Here is a 26784-nt window from a genome sequence, read left to right as displayed (position 1 = left end):
GCTAGTTGAACAAATATTCTGTCATAGCCAATTAAAGTAAAATGTTCCTTCAGATTTGGATATAATAACTCACATATAAAGTTGTCTATCCACTTGGCTTCTGAGCACCTAGTAGCTGCTATTTTTATCCTAACAGAAGTGGCAGGTATGGTCCAAGACGGTCTATAACTTGCTGAAGCTCTCATATAAACCGATTTGACAATTTAAGGCCCTGAAAGCCGATATTGGTTTCCGATTGTGTTGAAAGTTTACACATAGTGTTTATTTAATGACTTCCAACAAATGTGTCAAATCGGTTAATAACCTGATATGGGTCCAATATAAACCTCCCGATTTGACATCTAGAGTCCCTGAAAGCCGCAATTGTTAACGGACTTTTGGCTGAAGTTTTCACGTAGGTTTTTTTTTTTTGACTCACAATGACAAAATTAAAATTAACTACTCAGTAAATCCTTTTTAGTTAGGGGATTTTATAAGGGGGAAAACTACTTTATTGGGGATTGTTCAGGGAATTTTGGGGATATCACCCAAAAAAAATAATGTTCACTTTAATTGTACAATGGATGAAATCGTCTCTTAGTGAGTTTGATGGCGGACTGAAACTTAAAAAATAACCAACAGTCATCACATTTGGAATAATTAATAATCATCGTATCTGAAATTTGTAACATCCATCCAAAAGAGTTTTGTTTGCTATTCTGTGTTGCGGCTGCCCATTAATTTACCCAAAGTGTAAACAAACATCCATCTGGCATTTTATTGTTGTGCATGGCAACCCTTCATATATATCAAAATAGCGGCAATCTTTCCAATACAGTTTAACGGTATGGACGTCCGACCATGATCTTACCCTTCGAATGTTTGTCAAGAGCATCATACCAAAAGGAAAACTCATTCCGGCATTTTGGGCAACGTCGATAATTTTTCAATGTGCTTGCAACAAACTTATGATCAAACAATTTAGTCAATTGCGTTTTTTTGCTCATTTTCTTAATTGATCCGAAACGCAATTTACTTTCGTTAACGACAGTCGATAAAATTACCGAAGAAAAGATTATTTCAGTAGCAAAACTTGACCGGCAAAACATTGACTGCTTGTTCAAAACAAAGCTTTGGTATTGGAAGACGTAAACAAATGAGAAAAGGGAACATCGAATACTGATTTGGAATGAATGAAATGAAACAGAGTTGGCAAAAAGCTTAAACTTAAACAACACATGTCGGCATGCCATGTTGTGTTAGAAGGAGTTGAAACCATTAGTGGACTTCAGTACAGTGTTTTAGCGAAAATCGTTCAGTTAAAAAGCAATAATAGTTGGTACTATGTTCGTTTTTCGCGACATTTTTCGGGATTACATTTTTTAGATAATACATTTTAAAGCAGAAAAACTTGCTGATTTCTTTCAGTAGGGCATTCCCTCATTACTTATGAAAAAATATTCAAAAAAGTATCATGTTTTCTTCATTAAGATCTTTGTAGTGTTTCAAAAAAGTAACCGTGAAAAATTTGTGTTTTCAACTGTGGAAAACGCATATAGTACCAGCTTTAACAGAAAAGTTAACGAGTTTGGGTTTCGACAGCCACTTTTAACGATAATCGACTTCGTTAAAATCAGCTGTTTTCGGTAACGAATAGAAATTCGTTAGCTAAACGACAAATATTTAGAGTATTTTTCTCTTGTTTTCTTCTTAGAATATTTCGGATATGAGTGTGTACAAACAATTAACAAGCGTGGTAGCGTGTGTTTCTTAATATGAAAAAAAATGACCGCAAATTTTTATACGAATAATTCCGTATTGATAGCACTTTTCCTCAATAATTGTGTACAATTTATTTAGATATGTGATGTGTTTAACTTAATGAAAGAAGGATTTCAGACTATGAGAGGAATTATTTATTATTGGGTTGCCCAATAAGTAATTGTTGGTAATATATTGGGTTGCCCATAAAGTAATTGCGGATTTTTTAAAAGAAAGTATGCATTTTTGATAAAACTTAGAATGAATTTTTTTCACATATACTTTTTTTACACTTTTTTTCTAAAGCAAGCTAAAAGTAACAGCTGATAACTGACAGAAGAAAGAATGCAATTACAGAGTCACAAGCCGTTGAAAAAATTTGTCAACGCCGACTATATGAAAAATCCGCAATTACTTTTTGGGCAACCCAATAGTAGTAATATAATCGGCGTTGACAAATTTTTTCAACGGCTTGTGACTCTGTAATTGCATTCTTTCTTCTGTCAGTTATCAGCTGTTACTTTTAGCTTGCTTTAGAAAAAATGCGCGAAATTTTGTTTACATTTGTTTGTTTGGCGTCAATTTTAATATGGGTACCATATGTATTGAAAGAAATTCATTTAACAAACCGAATCAACGCTTGTGATATGCACTTTAACGCAATGAATTCGATCCGATTTTAAAACGAATCATAACTGGAGATGAAAAATGGATTGTTTACAACAACGTTAGTCGACAACGATCATGGTCCAAGCATGGTGAACCAGCTCAAACCACTTCAAAGGCTGATATCCACCAAAAGAAGGTTATGCTGTCTGTTTGGTGGGATTGGAAGGGTGTGGTATATTTTGAGCTGCTTCCAAGGAACCAAACGATTAATTCGGATGTTTACTGTCAACAATTGGACAAAATGAATACAGTCATCAAGGAGAAGCGACCAGAATTGGTCAATCGTAAAGGTGTCATATTCCACCAGGACAACGCTAGACCGCACACATCTTTGGTCACTCGCCAAAAACTGAGTGAGCTTGGCTGGGAACTTTTGATGCACCCACCATATAGCCCTGACCTTGCACCATCAGACTACCATTTATTCGATCTTTGCAGAACTCCTTAAATGGTAAAACTTTCGGCAATGATGAGGCTATAAAATCGCACTTGGTTCAGTTTTTTGCAGATAAAGGCCAGAAGTTCTATGAGCGTGGAATACTAAATTTGCCAGGAAGATGGCAAAAGGTTATCGAACAAAATGGCAATTATATATTTGATTAAAGTTCATTCTACGTTTTATTAAAAATGCATTTACTTTCTCTTAAAAAATCCACAATTACTTTTTAGGCAACCCAATATTTTTGAGAGTCAGTTGCTGGATATTGTCCGGCTTTAGACCATTGTTTAATGCTTTCTATTCAAATAATAGTACAGCAAAAAAAAAAAAAAAACATTCAAAAAGTCAGCAAAAAGTGTGTTGTTGCTAGAAGCATTTGACTGGTTTCCTTTATTATTTTTGTCGATCCCTCTTTGTGTTTTTCGCTTTTTGTGGTAGAGTTGCCAGAGAACAAAACTAGATAACGATTTCTGTTAAGGAGGAATTATAGAATAACATAGTCTTTAATACAAATGATTTTTGTCGACATATTTAATTGAACGATGTTCGTTATAAGTTACAGAATTGCGGTACTGTTATCACTCATTTCCATTATTTCAGTGCCGGGGTTGATAAAACTGCAACTTTTTCAATGTTGTGGTTCCTAACTTTCTCCATTTTCTATATGCTCCGATGTACAAAGCGTTTTGGGCGTTGATACCATTTTGTTATACCCTCCACCATAAGATGGGGGGGTATACTAATTTCGTCATTCTGATTGTAACTACTCGAAATATTCCTCTGAGATCCCATAAAGTATATATATTCTTGATCGTCGTGACATTTTATGTCGATCTAGCCATGTCCGTCCGTCCGTCTGTCTGTCGAAAGCACGCTAACTTCCGAAGGAGTAAAGCTAGCCGCTTGAAATTTTGCACAAATACTTCTTATTAGTGTAGGTCGGTTGGTATTGTAAATGGGCCATATCGGTCCATATTTTGATATAGCTGCCAAATAAACCGATCTTGGGTCTTGACTTCTTGAGCCTCTAGAGTGCGCAATTCTTATCCGATTGGGATGAAATTTTGCACGACGTGTTTCGATATTATATCCAACAACTGTGCCAAGTATGGTTCAAATCGGTCCATAACCTGATATAGCTGCCATATAAACCGATCTGGGGTCTTGACTTCTTGAGCGTCTAGAGTGCGCAATTCTTATCCGATTGGAATGAAATTTTGAACGACGTGTTTTGTTACGATATCCAACAACTGTGTCAAGTATGATTCAAATCGGTCAATAACCTTATATAGCTGTCATATAAACCGATCTTGGGTCTTGACTTCTTGAGCCTCTAGAGGGCGCAATTCCTATTCGATTTGGCTGAAATTTCGCAAGACGTTTTTTATTGTTACTTTCAACCACTATGTCAAATAAAATACAAGTCGGTTCATAACCTGATATAGCTGCCATATAAACCGATCTTGGATCTTGACTTCTTGAGCCTCTAAAGGTCGCAATTATTATCCGATTTGCCTGAAATTTTGTACGACGGATTCTTTCATGACCATCAACATACGTGTTTATTATGGTCTGAATCGGTCCATAGCCCGATACAGCTCCCATATAAATCGAGCGCTCACAAAGAGCGCAATTCTTATTCGAATTGGCTGACATTTTACACAGGTCTCCAACATATAATTTAATTGTGGTCCAAACCGGACCATATCTTGTTATCGCTCTAATAGCAGAGCACATCTTTTCTTATATCCTGTTTTGCCTAAGAAGAGATGCCGGGAAAAGAACTTGAAAAAAGCGATCCATGGTGGAGGGTATATAAGATTCGGCCCGGCCGAACTTAGCACTCTTTTACTTGTTTTATCTTCATTTATTGTCACACCCACTTTCACTGATTCTCTTCGATTCATTCAAAGGCTGCAGTTCCGCGGACTGACCCATGATATCGATGTCGTCGGCATAGGCAAGTAGCATGTGTTTTCTTGTGAGTAGTGTATCATATCTATTTACATCTGCATCTCGTGTAATGTTCTCTAGCAGATCACACGATAAGGTGTCTCCTTGTCTGAAAACTCGTTTGTTATTGAATGGTTCGGAGGGATCTTTAATATTCCTACTGCGGAACGTGTATCAGCAAGTGTCATCCTGCAGAGTCTTACTAATTTTGCAGGGGTACCACACTCAGACATGGCTTGAAAAACTTTTGAACGCACAGGGCTGTCGAAATCGGCTTTGTAGTCAACAAAGAGATGGTAAGAGTTGAGCTGTCCATCTCGAGTTTTTCCAGGATATCGTGCATTGTGAATATCTGGTTTATGGTGGATTTACCAGAAATAAAGCTAATTGAGGGGACCCAATTATCCATTGACTTTAGGTTTCAATCTTTCACACAGTACGCTTGAGAGTATATTGTATGCGATGGTGAGGAGACTCATTCCCCTGTGGTTGGCACATTCCGCTTTGTCTCCTTTCTTGCTGCCTTATTGTTCTTCAGTCGGGTGATTGCTACTTGAACCTTATTCTGACCAGAAGGTAAACCTTCCATACCGTCATTATGGATATGTTCTTCGCCGCCATCGTCGGACATTGGCAGCTGGTTAAACTACTCTTTCCATGCACACTATCGGTAGCGGTAACCAGATTTCCTTCTATGTCTATGCAGGAGGACGTGCCTGGTGGTTCTGGGGGACAACCATGTGGCTTTGTAAATTTTTATACCCACCGTCATAGGATGGGGGTATACTAACCGTTTGTAACACCTCGAAATATTGATCTAGGACCCCATAAAGTATATACAATATATGTATTCTTGATCGTCTCGACATCATGAGTCGATCCAGCCATGTCCGTCCGTCTGTCGAAATCACGATAGCGGTCGAACGCGTAAAGCTAGCCGCTTAAAATGTTGCATAGATACTTAATATTGATGTAGGTCCTTGCGGTTTGCAAATGGCTCATATCGGTTCAGATTTGGATATAGCTCCCATATAAACCGACAACCACAGTCGCTGTGCAACAAGTCATTTTCTTACGCAAAATAAACGCGATCGCCAAACTTCTAATTGTAACTGAGTGTTTGTTAGTGTTAGTAACGTTAGTCACATGGACTTACTCTGGATGCAAAAAAATAAAGTGTTTGTGGAAGCATAATAAGAAAGTTTTTTTTTATATATACATAAATACATATACTCGAAAGAAAAATAAATATCTCTTTGACAACAAGCAACCCAATCAATCTGTGCGAAATATGAGATTTGTGAAAGAATGTGTTGTGCTTTTGGTCTTTCAATTACAACAACAATATTTGGAGAATGGAATATGTTGAAAAAGGCTTTTGGAAAGTTTTGCTTATTTAACTTATAACAGTGAAAATACTACCAAATCTAATTATTTTTATGAATGCGAGAATGCTGAATTTGTCTCTTTTTAAATTGTTTTGCATTTCAATATTTATTAATTACGAAGGGGTGGGTTTTGGTCGAACTTACATGACAACATACATGACGTTCAGTACGACCCAAGCACTCAGATTTGAGTGTACACATGCACGTAAGCAGCCGATAAATTGTTTGATGCAACATTAGTTTTGTACGTAAATGGCAACATTTTGGCCAAACAAACCCAAAAAAATCAAGTGTGGTAACTTTGTCACACCACCGAAAGAGCGATTTTCGGCATTTTTTCCACAAAAAAGAACGTAGTACCGTCCTTAAGATACAGAATTGCGGTACAGGGGCTCAATACTCTTTCTTGAAATGAAATAAATATTTTCATTTTTGTTTTCATATGAAAATGTGCTGACAAAATGTCTTTGTTTTTGTGTTTATCCAAAACAAAAATCAGAAATGTTACGAAAACGAAAAAAACTTTTCTGTTTGTGTTTTCATAGAAAGAGAATTGAGCCCCACAGGTTGTAGAGTGGTGCTTGCCATGATTAAATTTTTTTTAAACATCGATTTTGTTGATGCGCTAGCCAACAGACATCTATTAGTTCTCAGCGACATCTACTTCTGACAGTTCCAAAATATGTATCTGGTTATTTATCAGCTAATGGTTAAATTTCCTTCTTTCTTGAAAAATTCTTTTGCCAATAAAATCTTTTGGTAGCCATTATGATGTTTGCTATATGTAAAAGTGGAATCTCTCATCACTTCTACCTTAAAGGAAAGTTTCAAAAATGCCCTCGAACTTTTTTTTTGAAAATTAAATAAAAAATAGCTTTAATGGTATTGACTTGTAAAAATCTTTTCAAACATTTAAAAGGTATTAATTGCTTTCATTATTTTTGACATAGAAATTCGTTTTTTTGTATCACGGCAAGTGATTGGTAAAGACGGCATACTCTGAACATATTTTTAATTGTACTAAATAAATTGTTATTTAATAGTATAAGTTGTGTATTGACCAATATTATATTGTGTTCCCTTTTGCACATATTTAACCCGAAAAAAGTGCAAATGAGTCAAATATATGTCTAGCTTCTATCACATACAGACAAAAAGTAGCGTGGCTAGACAAAAAAAAAAAAAAAATCACGAAAATTAAATAGAATGTTAGTTTATTATAATTTTAAAGTAAAACAAATTCAATGTAAAAAATGTTGCGTTCAAATAGCGTAATGCAGAAAAATGACGGTTGTTAACAAGTAGAATGAATAACTTATTTTTATTAAAGTAAAAGCGTTATTTAAAAGAAATTGCAAATTAACCATATTAGGTGTGATAGCTTCAAAGGCCGTGCGTTGGTATGTTGTATTTAAATCGTATTAATTGCGAAAACGCATCTATTGGGTTGCCCAAAAAGTAATTGCGGATTTTTTAAAAGAAAATAAATGCATTTTTAATAAAACTTTAATCAAATATACTTTTTTTACTCTTTTTTTTCTAAAGCAAGCTAAAAGTGACAGCTGATAACTGAATGCAATTACAGAGTCACAAGCTGTGAAAAAAATTGTCAACGCCGACTATATGAGAAATCCGCAATTACTTTTTGGGCAACCCAATATGATACAATTACCACATTAACCAAGCTCGACAACCCTGCTTATTAGCTGTACTTTTTATACCCTCCACCATAAGATGGGGGGTATACTAATTTCGTCATTCTGTTTGTAACTACTCGAAATATTCGTCTGAGACCCCATAAAGTATATATATTCTTGATCGTCGTGACATTTTATGTCGATCTAGCCATGTCCGTCCGTCTGTCTGTCGAAAGCACGCTAACTTCCGAAGGAGTAAAGCTAGCCGCTTGAAATTTTGCACAAATACTTCTTATTAGTGTAGGTCGGTTGGTATTGTAAATGGGCCATATCGGTCCATGTTTTGATATAGCTGCCATATAAACCGATCTTGGATCTTGACTTCTTGAGCCTCTAGAGTGCGCAATTCTTATCCGATTGGAATGAAATTTTGCATGACGTGTTTTGTTATGATATCCAACAACTGCGCCAAGTATAGTTCAAATCGGTCCATAACCTGATATAGCTGCCATATAAACCGATCTTGGGTCTTGATTTCTTGAGCTTCTAGAGTGCGCAATTCATATCCGATTGAAATGAAATTTTGCAAGACGTGTTTTGTTATTATATCCAACAACTGTGCCAAGTATGGTTGAAATCGGCCCATAACCTGATATAGCTGCAATATAAACCGATCTTGGGTCTTGACTTCTTGAGCCTCTAGAGGGCGCAATTCTTATCCGAATGGAATGGAATTTCGCACGACGTGTTTTGTTATGATACCCAACAACTGTGCCAAATATGGTTTAAATCGGTCCATAACCTGATATAGCTGCCATATAAACCGATCTTGGGTCTTGACTTCTTGAGCCTCTAGAGGGCACAATTCTTATCCGATTTGAATGAATTTTTGCACGAAGTATTTCTTTGTATTTATGATATCCAACAACTGTGCCAAGTATGGTTGAAATCGGTCCATAACCTGATATAGCTGTCATATAAACAGATCTGGGGATTTGACTTCTTGAGCTTTTAGAGGGCGCAATTCCTATCCGATTTGGCTGAAATTTTGCATGACGTATTTTATTTTTACTTTCAACAACTGTGTCAAATAAGGTTCAAATCGGTTCATAACCTGATATAGCTGCCATATAAACCGATCTGGGATCTTGACTTCTTGACCCCTAGAGGTCGCAATTATTATCCGATATGCCTGAAATTTTGTACGACGGATCCTCTCATGACCATCAACAAACGTGTTTATTATGGTTTATTATGGTCGATTTATATACAGATCCCATATAAATCGTTCTCTCTATTTTACTTCGTGAGCCCCAATGGGCGCAATTCTTATACGAATTGGCTGAAATTTTACACAGGTCTCCAACACATAATTTAATTGTGGTCCGAACCGGACCATATCTTGATATTGTTTTAATAGCAGAGCAACTCTTTTCTTATATCCTTTTTTGCCTAAGAAGAGATGCCGGGAAAACAACTCGACAAATTCGATCCATGGTGGAGGGACTTAGCACGCTTTTACTTGTTTCCAATGCATTTATTTTTGTGTAATGGCAGACATTCTGTCTGTGGTAAATTACACTTTCTTCCGTACCACACATGATCTTGTGCATCTGTTGGAAGTTGCATTGATGGCTTCGAATGCTAAGACAACGGCATTGGCTCTCGCCGTTGCTCTGCGGTCCCAGGTTCGAATCCTGGCCGGGCTCTGCCGAATTTTAATTTTTCAAATTTTTTTGCCCGTTAGGGCGAGATCATTAAATTTTACAATTTTTGTTTGTTTCCCTTTCGAGACGAGCTGAATGATCTTTTAAAACATTTTATTGATAAATTGTCTTTAGAAAAAATGTCACTGAAATTATGTCTATATAAAAAATTTCATTGAAATTTTGCCTTTAGAAAAAATTCATATGAATGTTATCTTAAGAAAAAATTCATGGAAATTTGTTGAAGTTTTATAGGTATTGAAAAAAATTTTATTGACATTTTATCTTTAATCGCTGGTACTATTTTTGAAATACTACAAAAATCTCTATGATAACATCATACTTTTATAAAAATTTCTTCATAAGTAATGAGGGAATGTCCTACTGAATGAAATTAGCAAATTATTTTGCTTGAAAATCTATTATCTAAAAAAAGTAATCATGAAAAAATTTCGTTTAAAGCGAATATAGTACCAGCTTTAAGGCAAATTAACGATACAACCCTGTGGCTATGGTGGGGCAAATTCCCACTAGGCTGCCAAATTTCTGGATACTTCCTAACTGACATTCTAATTTTGGGATTTGGATACAACTCTGGAGTTGAACAATTCCATCAGCAGTATGTAACTTGTTCGCGCCATTTTTCGTTGTTTGTGTTTTTATGGTTCTTAACTATAATACACACACACAACCAAAACTCGTTGACACTTTGCGAGAAAAAAAGTGTACTCAGCTGCTTACGGTACATTACCTGGTAATTATGTCATGGATGTAACCGAAATTTAGCTGGAGGTGCATACTCAGCTTAAAAAATCAATAATAAAAATTACTCTCGTGAAAATAGAAAAGTTCGCAGTTGTACCTGCCGCTCATTTGTTTATTTTTTGACTTTCCTTCATAAGCGCAGTATGCAGCTCTCGTGAAATTCGTGTCGTGTTTTTTCGTTTTGTTGTTGTTTTAATTTTTGTTTACATTTTTGTATTTTCGAAACTATAAAACTATCAAAATATGGAAAATGTTTCCTTCTATATTTAATTTTCAATTTCGAAAATTTTGTTTAAAATGTTCGAAAAAGTAAAGGGGAGGGAAAAAAGAATTTATCAAAATCAGTTATTAAATTCACTCCAAGGAGTATAGTAACGAAAATTAAAAAACTAACTTTTATATCACCATAAAAAAAACCAAGAAGATAAAAATGGCAGCGGAAAATCCTAACATCCAGGTCATGCCAGATGACTGACAATAGAGTGGAGAGATGACGATTTTAGTCCTGAGATGGAGGAAAGAAACCAAAAGCTGGAGAATCAATAGAAGATTATAAGTTCACGTGAAGAGGAGGAGAAAGGAAATGAAAATGTGGTTCCGGCTGAGGAGGATGAAAAAGATGAATCATACCTTATGGCCAAAAAAATCAATGACGAATGGTTGCAAGGAAGAGAAAATATAAATCCTCTTGCGGAGGGAGGAGACCCTTAATATTCCAACCAATGTTTGATGCAATTTATTAAAGCAATTGGGGAGTTGACGGAAGACGAAATTCAAAACAAAGAAGAAGAAGAAATTATAAATTTACTGAGCCAACCTGTTGAAGGAGAAAACCTGAATTCATTGTACTGTATAGCAGACCAGTTGCGAAAAAAGATTTGGGGAGAAACGTATGATAACCATAGGATATTATTGATGCTAACATATGCCTCCGCATACCCTCACATTTATCAGTCATTATATTTAGAGTTGCAATAAAATAAAAATTAAGAAGATCAAAATAAATGTGAAGAGAAATTAATTTTGTTGTTGGGATTTTGGGTAAGCGCAGGTGAAGCATTTTAAAATAAAAAAAAATTTAATAAAAATATTGTGAAAATAAAGGAAAAATATGTAAGTATAAAGAGGGAATAATTCGACTGTGTTTTATTGGGAATTTGGGGGCTATGGTGTGGTGAATCCGTTCAAAATTTAAAAATTGAGAATAAACAAGTAAAAGCGTGCTAAGTTCGGCCGGGCCGAATCTTATAGACCCTCCACCATGGATCGCATTTGTCGAGTTCTTTTCCCGGCATCTACTTCTTAGGCAAAAAATAATATAAGAAAAGAGTTGCTCTGCTATTAAAACGATATCAAGATATGGTCCGGTATGGTATGGTATGGACCAATTCGTATAAGAATTGCGCCCATTGGGGCTCACGAAGTAAAATAGAGAGAACGATTTATATGGGATCTGTATCGGGCTATAGACCGATTCAGACCATAATAAACACGTTTGTTGATGGTCACGAGAGGATCCATCGTACAAAATTTCAGGCATATCGGATAATAATTGCGACCTCTAAGGGTCAAGAAGTCAAGATCGCAGATCGGTTTATATGGCAGCTATATCAGGTTATGGACCGATTTAAACCATACTTGGCACAGTTGTTGGATATCATAACGAAATACTTCGTGCAAAAATTCATTCCATTCGGATAAGAATTGCGCCCTCTAGAGGCTCAAGAAGTCAAGACCCAAGATCGGTTTATATGGCAGCTATATCAGGTTATGGACCGATTTAAACCATACTTGGCGCAGTTGTTGGATATCATAACGAAATACTTCGTGCAAAAATTCATTCCATTCGGATAAGAATTGCGCCCTCTAGAGGCTCAAGAAGTCAAGACCCAAGATCGGTTTATATGGCAGCTATATCAGGTTATGGACCGATTTGAACTATACTTGGCACAGTTGTTGGATATCATAACAAAACACGTCGTGCAAAATTTCATTTCAATCGGATAAGAATTGCGCACTCTAGAGGCTCAAGAAGTCAAGACCCAAGATCGGTTTATATGGCAGCTATATCAAAACATGGACCGATATGGCCCATTTACTATACCAACCGACCTACACTAATAAGAAGTATTTGTGCAAAATTTCAAGCGGCTAGCTTTACTCCTTCGGAAGTTAGCGTGCTTTCGACAAACAGACGGACGGACATAGCTAGATCGACATAAAATTTCACGACGATCAAGAATATATATACTTTATGGGGTCTCAGACGAATATTTCGAGTAGTTACAAACAGAATGACGAAATTAGTATACCCCCCATCTTATGGTGGAGGGTATAAAAATGAACAAGTAAAAGCGTGCTAAGTTCGGCCGGGCCGAATCTTATATACCCTCCACCATGGATCGCATTTGTCGAGTTCTTTTCCCGGCATCTACTTCTTAGGCAAAAAATGATATAAGAAAAGAGTTGCTCTGCTATTAAAACGATATCAAGATATGGTCCGGTATGGTATGGTATGGACCAATTCGTATAAGAATTGCGCCCATTGGGGCTCACGAAGTAAAATAGAGAGAACGATTTATACGGGATCTGTATCGGGCTATAGACCGATTCAGACCATAATAAACACGTTTCACGAGAGGATCCATCGTACAAAATTTCAGGCATATCGGATAATAATTGCGACCTCTAAGGGTCAAGAAGTCAAGATCGCAGATCGGTTTATATGGCAACTATATCAGGTTATGAACCGATTTGAACCTTATTTGACACAGTTGTTGAAAGTAAAAATAAAATACGTCATGCAAAATTTCAGCCAAATCGGATAGGAATTGCGCCCTCTAGAAGCTCAAGAAGTCAAATCCCCAGATCTGTTTATATGACAGCTATATCAGGTTAATGACCGATTTCAACCATACTTGGCACAGTTGTTGGATATCATAACGAAATACTTCGTGCCAAAACTCATTCAAATCGGGTAAGAATTGCGCCCTCTAGAGGCTCAAGAAGTCAAGACCCGAGATCGGTTTATATGACAGCTATATCAGGTTATGGACCGATTTAAACCATATTTGGCACAGTTGTTGGGTATCATAACAAAACACGTCGTGCAAAATTTCATTTCAATCGGATAAGAATTGCGCACTCTAGAGGCATGGCACAGTTGTTGGATATCATAGCAAAACACGTCGTGCAAAATTTCATTTCAATCGGATAAGAATTGCGCACAGTAGAGGCTCAAGAATTCAAGACCCAAGATCGGTTTATATGGCAGCTATATCAGGTTATGAACCGATTTGAACCATACTTGGCACAGTTGTTGGATATCATAAGAAAACACGTCGTGCAAAATTTCATTCCAATCGGATAAGAATTGCGCACTCTAGAGGCTCAAGAAGTCAAGACCCAAGATCGGTTTATAGGGCAGCTATATCAAAACATGGACCGATATGGCCCATTTACAATACCAACCGACCTACACTAATAAGAAGTATTTGTGCAAAATTTGCTAAAAAATGCAAAAATAAAATGTGAAATTTTACGTAATTTTGTTTATTGTTCGAATCGTTTTCGAATTTCGAACTGCGGAATGCTGGAAAATGATCGAAATTCGAAAAAATGAAGGAGTTACAGCGTTATTGACCTTAAAAATGACCTAGAATTTTTACGCTAAAATAGATTTAGTTTTTCCGATGTTTTTCATAGAAAACTTTACACTATTCCTTCATCCAGCACCACTACGGAAAGAGATTTTCCCCACGAATCCAACGGTGTCTGAACAAGTAAAAAGGCGTTAAGTTCGGCCGGGCCGAACTTTGGATACCCACCACCTCGGGTATATATGTAAACCACCTTTCATCAAAATTCGGTGAAAATTTCATACCTTATACTCATATACCTCATACCGATCTGAACTATATACGACACGGATGTCGAAAAGCCGAACATAAGTCACTGTGTCAAATTTCAGTGAAATCGGATTATAAATGCGCCTTTTATGGGGCCAAGACTTTAAATCGAGATATCGGTCTACATGGCAGCTATATCCAAATCTGGACCGATTTGGGCCGAGTTCCATAAACATGTCGAAGAGCCTAACACTAAGCACTGTCCCAAATTTCGGCGAAATCGGACAATAAATGCCTCTTTTATGGGCCCTAAACCTTAAATCCAGAAATCGGTCTATATGGCAGCTATATTCAAATCTGGACCGATCTGGGCAAAATTGAAGAAGGACGTCGAAGAGTCTAACACTAAGCACTGTCTCAAATTTCAGCGACATCGGACAATAAATGCGTCTTTTATGGCCCCAAAACCTAAAACCTAGATATCGGTCTATATGGCAGCCATATCCAAATCTGGACCGATCTGTGCGATATTGCAGAAGTATGTCAAGGGGCTTAACTTAACTCACTGTTCCAAATTTCGGGGACATCGGGCAAAAAATGAGCATTTTATGGGCCCAAAACCTTAAATCAAGAAATCGGTCTATATGGCAGCTATATCCAAATTTGAACCGATCTGGATCAAATTGAAGAAGTATGACAAAGGGCCTAACACATCTCACTGTCCCAAATTTCAGCAAAATCGGACAATGAATGTGGCTATTATGGGCCTTACACCATAAATCGGAGGATCAATCTATATGGCAGCTATATCTAAATCTGGACCGATCTGAGCCAAATTAACGAAGAATGTCAAACGGCCTAATACAACTCACTGCCCCAAATTTCAACAAAATCGGATAATAAATGTGGCTTTTGTGGGCCTAAGACCCTAAACCGGAGGATCGGTCTATATGGCAGCTATATCCAAATCTGAACCGATCTGGACCAAATTAAAGAAACATGTCAAAGGGCCTAACACAACTCACTGTCCCAAATTTCAGCGAAATCGGATAATAAATGTGGCTTTTATGGGCCTTAGACCCTAAATCGGAGGATCGGTCTATATGGCAGCTATATCCAAATCTGGACCGATCTTAGCCAAATTGACAAAGGATGTCGAAGGGCCTAACACAACTCACTGTCCCAAATTTCAACAAAATCGGATAATAAATGTGGCTTTTATGGGCCTAAGACCCTAAATCGGCGGATCGGTCTATATGGGGGCTATATCAAGATATAGTCCGATATAGCCCATCTTCGAACTTAACCTGCTTATGGACAAAAAAAGAATCTGTGCAAAATTTCAGCTCAATATCTCTATTTTTAAAAACTGTAGCGTGATTTCAACAGACAGACGGACAGACGGACGGACATGGCTAGATCGTCTTAGATTTTTACGCTGATCAAGAATATATATACTTTATAGGGTCGGAAATGGATATTTCGATGTGTTGCAAACGGAATGACAAAATGAATATACCCCCATCCTTCGGTGGTGGGTATAAAAATTGTGAAGTTTGCAAAACTAAGGAAGTTACAGAAATTGCAAATTCACGTTGGTTTTTTTGAATTTTTTGGATATTAATTATGCGATTTTGAAGCAATACTCTAAAGTTTTCAAAGAAATAGGAAATAGTATTGCTTCGTCCAGCACCATTACAAAAAGGGATTTTCCTGACAAATCAGAATTTTAAAATTCGCAAAACTAACAATGTTACAGCAATTTCAAACTCACCTCGATTTTTTTTACCATTTTTCCAATATTAATTATGCGATTTTGAGCTTGTTTTTTGAAGTAAAAGCGTGCTAAGTTCGGCCGGGCCGAATCTTATATACCCTCCACCATGGATCGCATTTGTCGACTTCTTTTCCCGGCATCTCTTCTAAGGCAAAAAAAGGATATAAGAAAAGAGTTGCTCTGCTATTAAAGATATGAAGATATGGTCCGGTTCGGACCACAATTAAATTATATGTTGGAGACCTGTGTAAAATTTCAGCCAATTTGTATAAGAATTGCGCCCATTGGGGCTCACGAAGTAAAATAGAGAGAACGATTTATATGGGATCTGTATCGGGCTATAGACCGATTCAGAACATAATAAACACGTTTGTTGATGGTCATGAGACGTCGTACAAAATTTCAGGCATATCGGATAATAATTGCGACCTCTAGGGGTCAAGATACCAGATCGGTTTATATGACAGCTATATCAGGTTATGAACCGATTTGAACCTTATTTGACACAGTTGTTGAAAGTAAAAATAAAATACGTCATGCAAAATTTCAGCCAAATCGTAGAAGCTCAAGAAGTCAAATCCCCAGATCTGTTTATATGACAGCTAAATCAGGTTATGGACCGATTTCAACCATACTTGGCACAGTTGTTGGGTATCATAACAAAACACGTCGTGCGAAATTCCATTCCAATCGGATAAGAATTGCGCACTCTAGAGGCTCAAGAAGTCAAGACCCAAGATTGGTTTATATGGCAGCTATATCAGGTTATGGACCGATTTGGCACAGTTGTTGGATATCATAACAAAACACGTCGTGCAAAGTTTCTTTCTAATCGGATAAGAATTGCGCTCTCTAGACGCTCAAGAAGTCAAGACCCCAGATCGGTTTATATGGCAGCTATATCAAAACATGGACCGATATGGCCCATTTACAATACCAACCGACCTACACTAATAAGAAGTATTTGTGCAAAATTTCAAGCGGCTAGCTTTACTCCTTCGGAAGTTAGCGTGCTTTCGACAGACAGACGGACGGACATGGCTAGATCGACATAAAATGTCGCGACGATCAAGAATATATATGTACACTTTATGGGGTCTCAGACGAATATTTCGAGTAGTTACAAACAGAATGATGAAATTAGAATACCCCCCATCTTATGGTGGAGGGTATAAAAATAAAATGTGAAATTACACGTAATTTTGTTTATTGTTCGAATCGTTTTCGAATTTCGAACTGCGGAATGCTGGAAAATGATCGAAATTCGAAAAAATGAAGGAGTTACAGCGTTATTCACCTTAAAAATTACCTTGAATTTTTACGCTAAAATAGATTTGGTTTTTGCGATGTTTTTCATAGAAAACTTTACACTATTCCTTTATCCAGCACCACTACGGAAAGAGATTTTCCCCACGAATCCAACGGTGTCTGAAAAATTGTGAAGTTTGCAAAACTAAGGAAGTTACAGCAATTGCAAACTCACGTTGGTTTTTTTGAATTTTTTGGATATTAATTATGCGATTTTGAAGCAATACTCTAAAGTTTTCAAGGAAATAGGAAAGAGTATTGCTTCGTCCAGCACCATTACAGAAAGGGATTTTCCTGACGAATCCAACGGTGTTCTCAGAATTTTGAAATTCGCAAACAATGTTACAGCAATTTCAAGCTCACCTCGATTTTTTTTTACCATTTTTCCAATATTAATTATGCGATTTTGAGCTTGTTTTTTGAAGAAAAAACATGGGACTTGCACTAATCCGATTTTTTTGCAATAATCTACAATACTGTATACTCAACTCGAAATATTTTTTCGCATCAAAAATTGAAAAATTTAAATTTTTGCTAAAAAAATAAAATGTGAAATTTCACATAATTTTGTTTCTTATTCGAATCGTTTTCGAATTTCGAACTGCGGAATGCTGGAAAATGATTGAAATTCGAAAAAATTAAGGAGTTACAGCATTATTGACCTTAAAAATGACCTTGAATTTTTACGCTAAAATAGACTTGATTTTTGCGATGTTTTTCATAGAAAACTTTACACTATTCCTTCATCCAGCACCACTAGGAAAGAGATTTTTCCCACGGATCCAACGGTGTCTGAAAAATTGTGAAGTTTGCAAAACTAAGGAAGTTACAGCAATTGCAAACTCACGTTGGTTTTTTTGAATTTTTTGGATATTAATTATGCGATTTTGAAGCAATACTCTAAAGTTTTCAAGGAAATAGGAAAGAGTATTGCTTCGTCCAGAACCATTACAGAAAGGGATTTTCCTGACGAATCCAACAGTGTCCTCAGAATTTTGAAATTCGCAAAACTAACAATGTTACAGCAATTTCAAACTCACCTCAATTTTTTTACCATTTTTCCAATATTAATTATGCGATTTTGATCTTGTTTTTTGAAGAAAAAACATGGAACTTGCACTAATCCGATTTTTTTGCAATAATCTACAATACTGTATGCTCAACTCGAATTTTTTCGCATCAAAAATTGAAAAATTTCTTTGCTAAAAAAATGCAAAAAAATAAAATGTGAAATTTCACATAATTTTGTTTCTTATTCGAATCGTTTTCGAATTTCGAACTGCGGAATGCTGGAAAATGATTGAAATTCGAAAAAATGAAGGAGTTACAGCGTTATTGACCTTAAAAATTACCTTGAATTTTTACGCTAAAATAGATTTGATTTTTGCGATGTTTTTCATAGAAAACTTTACACTATTCCTTCATCCAGCACCACTAGGAAAGAGATTTTTCCCACGGATCCAACGGTGTCTGAAAAATTGTGAAGTTTGCAAAACTAAGGAAGTTACAGCAATTGCAAACTCACGTTGGTTTTTTTGAATTTTTTGGATATTAATTATGCGATTTTGAAGCAATACTCTAAAGTTTTCAAGGAAATAGGAAAGAGTATTGCTTCGTCCAGCACCATTACAGAAAGGGATTTTCCTGACGAATCCAACGGTGTCCTCAGAATTTTGAAATTCGCAAAACTAACAATGTTACATCAATTTCAAACTCACCTCGATTTTTTTTACCATTTTTCCAATATTAATTATGAGATTTTGAGCTTGTTTTTTGAGGAAAAAACATGGAACTTGCACTAATCCGATTTTTTTGCAATAATCTACAATACTGTATACTCAACTCGAATTTTTTCGCATCAAAAATTGAAAAATTTCATAAGGGGTTAGCGTTTGCTAAAAAAATGCAAAAAAAAATACATGGGACTTGCACTAATCCGATTTTTTTGCAATAATCTACAATACTGTATACTCAACTCGAAAAATTTTTTCGCATCAAAAATTGACAAATTTCATAAAATGCAAAAAAAAATGCAAAAAAAAATAAAATGTGAAATTTCACGTAATTTTGTTTATTGTTCGAATCGTTTTCGAATTTCGAACTGCGGAATGCTGGAAAATGATCGAAATTCGAAAAAATGAAGGAGTTACAGCGTTATTGACCTTAAAAATAACCTTGAATTTTTACGCTAAAATAGATTTGATTTTTGCGATGTTTTTCATAGAAAACTTTACACTATTCCTTCATCCAGCACCACTACGGAAAGAGATTTTCCCTACGAATCCAACGGTGTCTGGAAACTAAGGAAGTTACAGCAATTGCAAACTCACGTTGGTTTTTTTGAATTTTTTGGATATTAATTATGCGATTTTGAAGCAATACTCTAAAGTTTTCAAGGAAATAGGAAAGAGTATTGCTTCGTCCAGCACCATTACAGAAAGGGATTTTCCTGACGAATCCAACGGTGTCCTCAGAATTTTGAAATTCGCAAAACTAACAATGTTACATCAATTTCAAACTCACCTCGATTTTTTTACCATTTTTCCAATATTAATTATGAGATTTTGAGCTTGTTTTTTGAGAAAAAAACATGGAACTTGCACTAATCCGATTTTTTTGCAATAATCTACAATACTGTATACTCAACTCGAATTTTTTCGCATCAAAAATTGAAAAATTTCATAAGGGGTTAGCGTTTGCTAAAAAAATGCAAAAAAAATACATGGGACTTGCACTAATCCGATTTTTTTGCAATAATCTACAATACTGTATACTCAACTCGAAAAATTTTTTCGCATCAAAAATTGACAAATTTCATAAAATGCAAAAAAAATGCAAAAAAAAATAAAATGTGAAATTTCACGTAATTTTGTTTATTGTTCGAATCGTTTTCGAATTTCGAACTGCGGAATGCTGGAAAATGATCGAAATTCGAAAAAATGAAGGAGTTACAGCGTTATTGACCTTAAAAATAACCTTGAATTTTTACGCTAAAATAGATTTGATTTTTGCGATGTTTTTCATAGAAAACTTTACACTATTCCGTCATCCAGCACCACTACGGAAAGAGATTTTCCCTACGAATCCAACGGTGTCTGGAAACTAAGGAAGTTACAGCAATTGCAAACTCACGTTGGTTTTTTTGAATTTTTTGGATATTAATTATGCGATTTTGAAGCAATACTCTAAAGTTTTCAAGGAAATAGGAAAGAGTATTGCTTCGTCCACCACCATTACGGAAAGGGATTTTCCTGACAAATCCAACGGTGTCCTCAGAATTATGAAATTCGCAAAACTAACAATGTTACAACAATTTCAAACTCACCTCGATTTTTTTTACCATTTTTCCAATATTAATTATGCAATTTTGAGCTTGTTTTTTGAAGAAAAAACATGGGACTTGCACTAATCCGATTTTTTTGCAATAATTTACAATACTGTATACTCAACTCGAAAAAATGTTTTTCATAGAAAACTTTACACTATTCCTTCATCCAGAACCACTACGGAAAGAGATTTTCCCCACGAATCCAACGGTGTCTAAAAAATTGTGAAGTTTGCAAAACTAAGGAAGTTACAGCAATTGCAAACTCACGTTGGTTTTTTTGAATTTTTTGGATATTAATTATGCGATTTTGAAGCAATACTCTAAAGTTTTCAAAGAAATATGAAATAGTATTGCTTCGTCCAGCACCATTACAGAAAGGGATTTTCCTGACGAATCCAACGGTGTCCTCAGAATTTTGAAATTCGCAAAACTAACAATGTTACAGCAATTTCAAACTCACCTCGATTTTTTTTACCATTTTTCCAATATTAATTATGCGATTTTAAGTTTGTTTTTTGAAGAAAATACATGGGACTTGCACTAATCCGATTTTTTTGCAATAATCTACAATACTGTATACTCAACTCGAAAAATTTTTTCGCATCAAAAATTGACAAATTTCATAAAATGCAAAAAAAAATGCAAAAAAAAATAAAATGTGAAATTTCACGTAATTTTGTTTATTGTTCGAATCGTTTTCGAATTTCGAACTGCGGAATGCTGGAAAATGATCGAAATTCGAAAAAATGAAGGAGTTACAGCGTTATTGACCTTAAAAATAACCTTGAATTTTTACGCTAAAATAGATTTGATTTTTGCGATGTTTTTCATAGAAAACTTTACACTATTCCTTCATCCAGCACCACTACGGAAAGAGATTTTCCCTACGAATCCAACGGTGTCTGGAAAATTGTGAAGTTTGCAAAACTAAGGAAGTTACAGCAATTGCAAACTCACGTTGGTCTTTTTGAATTTTTTGGATATTAATTATGCGATTTTGAAGCAATACTCTAAAGTTTTCAAGGAAATAGGAAAGAGTATTGTTTCGTCCACCACCATTACGGAAAGGGATTTTCCTGACAAATCCAACGGTGTCCTCAGAATTATGAAATTCGCAAAGCTAACAATGTTACAACAATTTCAAACTCACCTCGATTTTTTTTTACCATTTTTCCAATATTAATTATGCAATTTTGAGCTTGTTTTTTGAAGAAAAAACATGGGGCTTGCACTAATACAATTTTTTTGCAATAATCTACATCTCAACTCGAATCTATACTCAACTCGAAAAAATTTTTCGCATCAAAAATTGAAAAATTTCATAAAATGCAAAAAAAAATAAAATGTGAAATTTCACGTAATTTTGTTTATTGTTCGAATCGTTTTCGAACTGCGGAATGCTGGAAAATGATCGAAATTCGAAAAAATGAAGGGGTTACAGCGTTATTGACCTTAAAAATGACCTTGAATTTTTACGCTAAAATAGATTTGATTTTTGCGATGTTTTTCCCCACGAATCCAACGGTGTCTGAAAAATTGTGAAGTTTGCAAAACTAAGGAAGTTACAGCAATTGCAAACTCACGTTGGTTTTTTTGAATTTTTTGGATATTAATTATGCGATTTTGAAGCAATACTCTAAAGTTTTCAAGGAAATAGGAAAGAGTATTGCTTCGTCCAGCACCATTACAGAAAGGGATTTTCCTGACGAATCCAACGGTGTCCTCAGAATTTTGAAATTCGCAAGACTAACAATGTTACAGCAATTTCAAACTCACCTCGATTTTTTTTACCATTTTCCAATATTAATTATGCGATTTTGAGCTTGTTTTTTGAAGAAAAAACATGGGACTTGCACTAATCCGATTTTTTTGCAATAATCTACAATACTGTATACTCAACTCGAAAAATTTTTTCGCATCAAAAATTGAAAAATTTCATAAGGGGTTAGCGTTTGCTAAAAAAATGCAAAAAAAATACATGGGACTTGCACTAATCCGATTTTTTTGCAATAATCTACAATACTGTATACTCAACTCGAAAAATTTTTTCGCATCAAAAATTGACAAATTTCATAAAATGCAAAAAAAAATGCAAAAAAAAATAAAATGTGAAATTTCACGTAATTTTGTTTATTGTTCGAATCGTTTTCGAATTTCGAACTGCGGAATGCTGGAAAATGATCGAAATTCGAAAAAATGAAGGAGTTACAGCGTTATTGACCTTAAAAATAACCTTGAATTTTTACGCTAAAATAGATTTGATTTTTGCGATGTTTTTCATAGAAAACTTTACACTATTCCTTCATCCAGCACCACTACGGAAAGAGATTTTCCCTACGAATCCAACGGTGTCTGGAAACTAAGGAAGTTACAGCAATTGCAAACTCACGTTGGTTTTTTTGAATTTTTTGGATATTAATTATGCGATTTTGAAGCAATACTCTAAAGTTTTCAAGGAAATAGGAAAGAGTATTGCTTCGTCCAGCACCATTACAGAAAGGGATTTTCCTGACGAATCCAACGGTGTCCTCAGAATTTTGAAATTCGCAAACAATGTTACAGCAATTTCAAGCTCACCTCGATTTTTTTTACCATTTTTCCAATACTAATTATACGATTTTGAGCTTGTTTTTTTGAAGAAAAAATATGGGACTTACACTTATCCGATTTTTTTGCAATAATTTACAATACTGTATACTCAACTCGAAAAATTTTTTCGCATCAAAAATTGACAAATTTCATAAAATGCTAAAAAAAAATAAAATGTGAAATTTCACGTAATTTTGTTTATTGTTCGAATCGTTTTCGAATTTCGAACTGCGGAATGCTGGAAAATGATCGAAATTCGAAAAAATGAAGGAGTTACAGCGTTATTGACCTTAAAAATAACCTTGAATTTTTACGCTAAAATAGATTTGATTTTTGCGATGTTTTTCATAGAAAACTTTACACTATTCCTTCATCCAGCACCACTACGGAAAGAGATTTTCCCTACGAATCCAACGGTGTCTGGAAAATTGTGAAGTTTGCAAAACTAAGGAAGTTACAGCAATTGCAAACTCACGTTGGTTTTTTTGAATTTTTTGGATATTAATTATGCGATTTTGAAGCAATACTCTAAAGTTTTCAATGTTACAGCAATTTCAAACTCACCTCGATTTTTTTTACCATTTTTCCAATATAATTATGCGATTTTGAGCTTGTTTTTTGAAGAAAAAACATGGGACTTGCACTAATCCGATTTTTTTGCAATAATCTACAATACTGTATACTCAACTCGAATTTTTTCGCATCAAAAATTGAAAAATTTCTTTGCTAAAAAAATGCAAAAAAATAAAATGTGAAATTTCACATAATTTTGTTTATTGTTCGAATCGTTTTCGAATTTCGAACTGCGGAATGCTGGAAAATGATTGAAATTCGAAAAAATTAAGAAGTTACAGCATTATTGACCATAAAAATTACCTTGAATTTTTACGCTAAAATAGATTTGATTTTTGCGATGTTTTTCATAGAAAACTTTACACTATTCCTTCATCCAGCACCACTAGGAAAGAGATTTTTCCCACGGATCCAACGGTGTCTGAAAATTGTGAAGTTTGCAAAACTAAGGAAGTTACAGCAATTGCAAACTCACGTTGGTTTTTTTGAATTTTTTGGATATTAATTATGCGATTTTGAAGCAATACTCTAAAGTTTTCAAGGAAATAGGAAAGAGTATTGCTTCGTCCAGCACCATTACAGAAAGGGATTTTCCTGACGAATCCAACGGTGTCCTCAGAATTTTGAAATTCGCAAGACTAACAATGTTACAGCAATTTCAAACTCACCTCGATTTTTTTTACCATTTTCCAATATTAATTATGCGATTTTGAGCTTGTTTTTTGAAGAAAAAACATGGGACTTGCACTAATCCGATTTTTTTGCAATAATCTACAATACTGTATACTCAACTCGAAAAATTTTTTCGCATCAAAAATTGAAAAATTTCATAAGGGGTTAGCGTTTGCTAAAAAAATGCAAAAAAAATACATGGGACTTGCACTAATCCGATTTTTTTGCAATAATCTACAATACTGTATACTCAACTCGAAAAATTTTTTCGCATCAAAAATTGACAAATTTCATAAAATGCAAAAAAAAATGCAAAAAAAAAATGCAAAAAAAAAATGCAAAAAAAAATAAAATGTGAAATTTCACGTAATTTTGTTTATTGTTCGAATCGTTTTCGAATTTCGAACTGCGGAATGCTGGAAAATGATCGAAATTCGAAAAAATGAAGGAGTTACAGCGTTATTGACCTTAAAAATAACCTTGAATTTTTACGCTAAAATAGATTTGATTTTTGCGATGTTTTTCATAGAAAACTTTACACTATTCCTTCATCTAGCACCACTACGGAAAGAGATTTTCCCTACGAATCCAACGGTGTCTGGAAACTAAGGAAGTTACAGCAATTGCAAACTCACGTTGGTTTTTTTGAATTTTTTGGATATTAATTATGCGATTTTGAAGCAATACTCTAAAGTTTTCAATGAAATAGGAAAGAGTATTGCTTCGTCCAGCACCATTACAGAAAGGAATTTTCCTGAATTTTTATTCACCTTAAAAATGACCTTGAATTTTTACGCTAAAATAGATTTTATTTTTGCGATGTTTTTCATAGAAAACTTTACACTATTCCTTCATCCAGCACCACTACGGAAAGAGATTTTCCCTACGAATCCAACGGTGTCTGGAAACTAAGGAAGTTACAGCAATTGCAAACTCACGTTGGTTTTTTTGAATTTTTTGGATATTAATTATGCGATTTTGAAGCAATACTCTAAAGTTTTCAAGGAAATAGGAAAGAGTATTGCTTCGTCCAGCACCATTACAGAAAGGAATTTTCCTGACGAATCCAACAGTGTCCTCAGAATTTTGAAATTCGCAAAACTAACAATGTTACAGCAATTTCAAACTCACCTCGATTTTTTTACCATTTTTCCAATATTAATTATGCGATTTTGATCTTGTTTTTTGAAGAAAAAACATGGAACTTGCACTTATCCGATTTTTTTGCAATAATCTACAATACTGTATGCTCAACTCGAATTTTTTCGCATCAAAAATTGAAAAATTTCTTTGCTAAAAAAATGCAAAAAAATAAAATGTGAAATTTCACATAATTTTGTTTATTGTTCAAATCGTTTTCGGATTTCGAACTGCGGAATGCTGGAAAATGATTGAAATTCGAAAAAAATTAAGGAGTTACAGCATTATTGACCTTAAAAATGACCTTGAATTTTTACGCTAAAATAGATTTGATTTTTGCGATGTTTTTCATAGAAAACTTTACACTATTCCTTCATCCAGCACCACTAGGAAAGAGATTTTTCCCACGGATCCAACGGTGTCTGAAAAATTGTGAAGTTTGCAAAACTAAGGAAGTTACAGCAATTGCAAACTCACGTTGGTTTTTTTGAATTTTTTGGATATTAATTATGACTATTGCTTCGTCCAGCACCATTACAGAAAGGAATTTTCCTGAATTTTTATTCACCTTAAAAATGACCTTGAATTTTTACGCTAAAATAGATTTTATTTTTGCGATGTTTTTCATAGAAAACTTTACACTATTCCTTCATCCAGCACCACTACGGAAAGAGATTTTCCCCACAAATCCAACGGTGTCTGAAAAATTGTGAAGTTTGCAAAACTAAGGAAGTTACAGCAATTGCAAACTCACGTTGGTTTTTTTGAATTTTTTGGATATTAATTATGCGATTTTGAAGCAATACTCTAAAGTTTTCAAGGAAATAGGAAAGAGTATTGCTTCGTCCAGCACCATTACAGAAAGGGATTTTTCTGACGAATCCAACGGTGTTCTCAGAATTTTGAAATTCGCAAACAATGTTACAGCAATTTCAAGCTCACCTCGATTTTTTTTTACCATTTTTCCAATATTAATTATGCGATTTTGAGCTTGTTTTTTGAAGAAAAAACATGGGACTTGCACTAATCCGATTTTTTTGCAATAATCTACAATACTGTATACTCAACTCGAAATATTTTTTCGCATCAAAAATTGAAAAATTTAAATTTTTGCTAAAAAATAAAATGTGAAATTTCACGTAATTTTGTTTATTGTTCGAATCGTTTTCGAATTTCGAACTGCGGAATGCTGGAAAATGATCGAAATTCGAAAAAATGAAGGAGTTACAGCGTTATTGACCTTAAAAATTAC

The 26784-nt window shown here is 34.9% G+C and overlaps 1 protein-coding gene across 5 annotated transcripts in view; it reads right to left on the bottom strand.

The window, feature by feature from the left end:
• Nucleotides 1-26784, bottom strand: part of LOC106084621 (tudor domain-containing protein 1) — a 787010-nt gene that overhangs the window by 738144 nt on the left and 22082 nt on the right. For 3 of the 5 annotated variants that reach the window (XM_059361946.1, XM_059361950.1, XM_059361949.1), the window contains exon 1: nt 851-1090. The exons of 1 other annotated variant lie outside the window; for it this stretch is intronic. In XM_059361946.1, coding sequence (XP_059217929.1) covers nt 851-1088 — 238 coding nt within the window. In that variant the 5' untranslated portion in view covers nt 1089-1090. Of the gene's footprint in view, nt 1-850; nt 1091-26784 lie in introns of those variants that run through there. One more of the 5 variants, XM_059361947.1, reaches the window with a different exon arrangement.

Source organism: Stomoxys calcitrans, chromosome 2 (genome assembly GCF_963082655.1).
Source record: "Stomoxys calcitrans chromosome 2, idStoCalc2.1, whole genome shotgun sequence".
Lineage (NCBI taxonomy): Eukaryota > Metazoa > Arthropoda > Insecta > Diptera > Muscidae > Stomoxys > Stomoxys calcitrans.
Note: the sequence above shows the minus strand (reverse complement) of the source record. Positions and strands in the feature narration are given on the sequence as shown.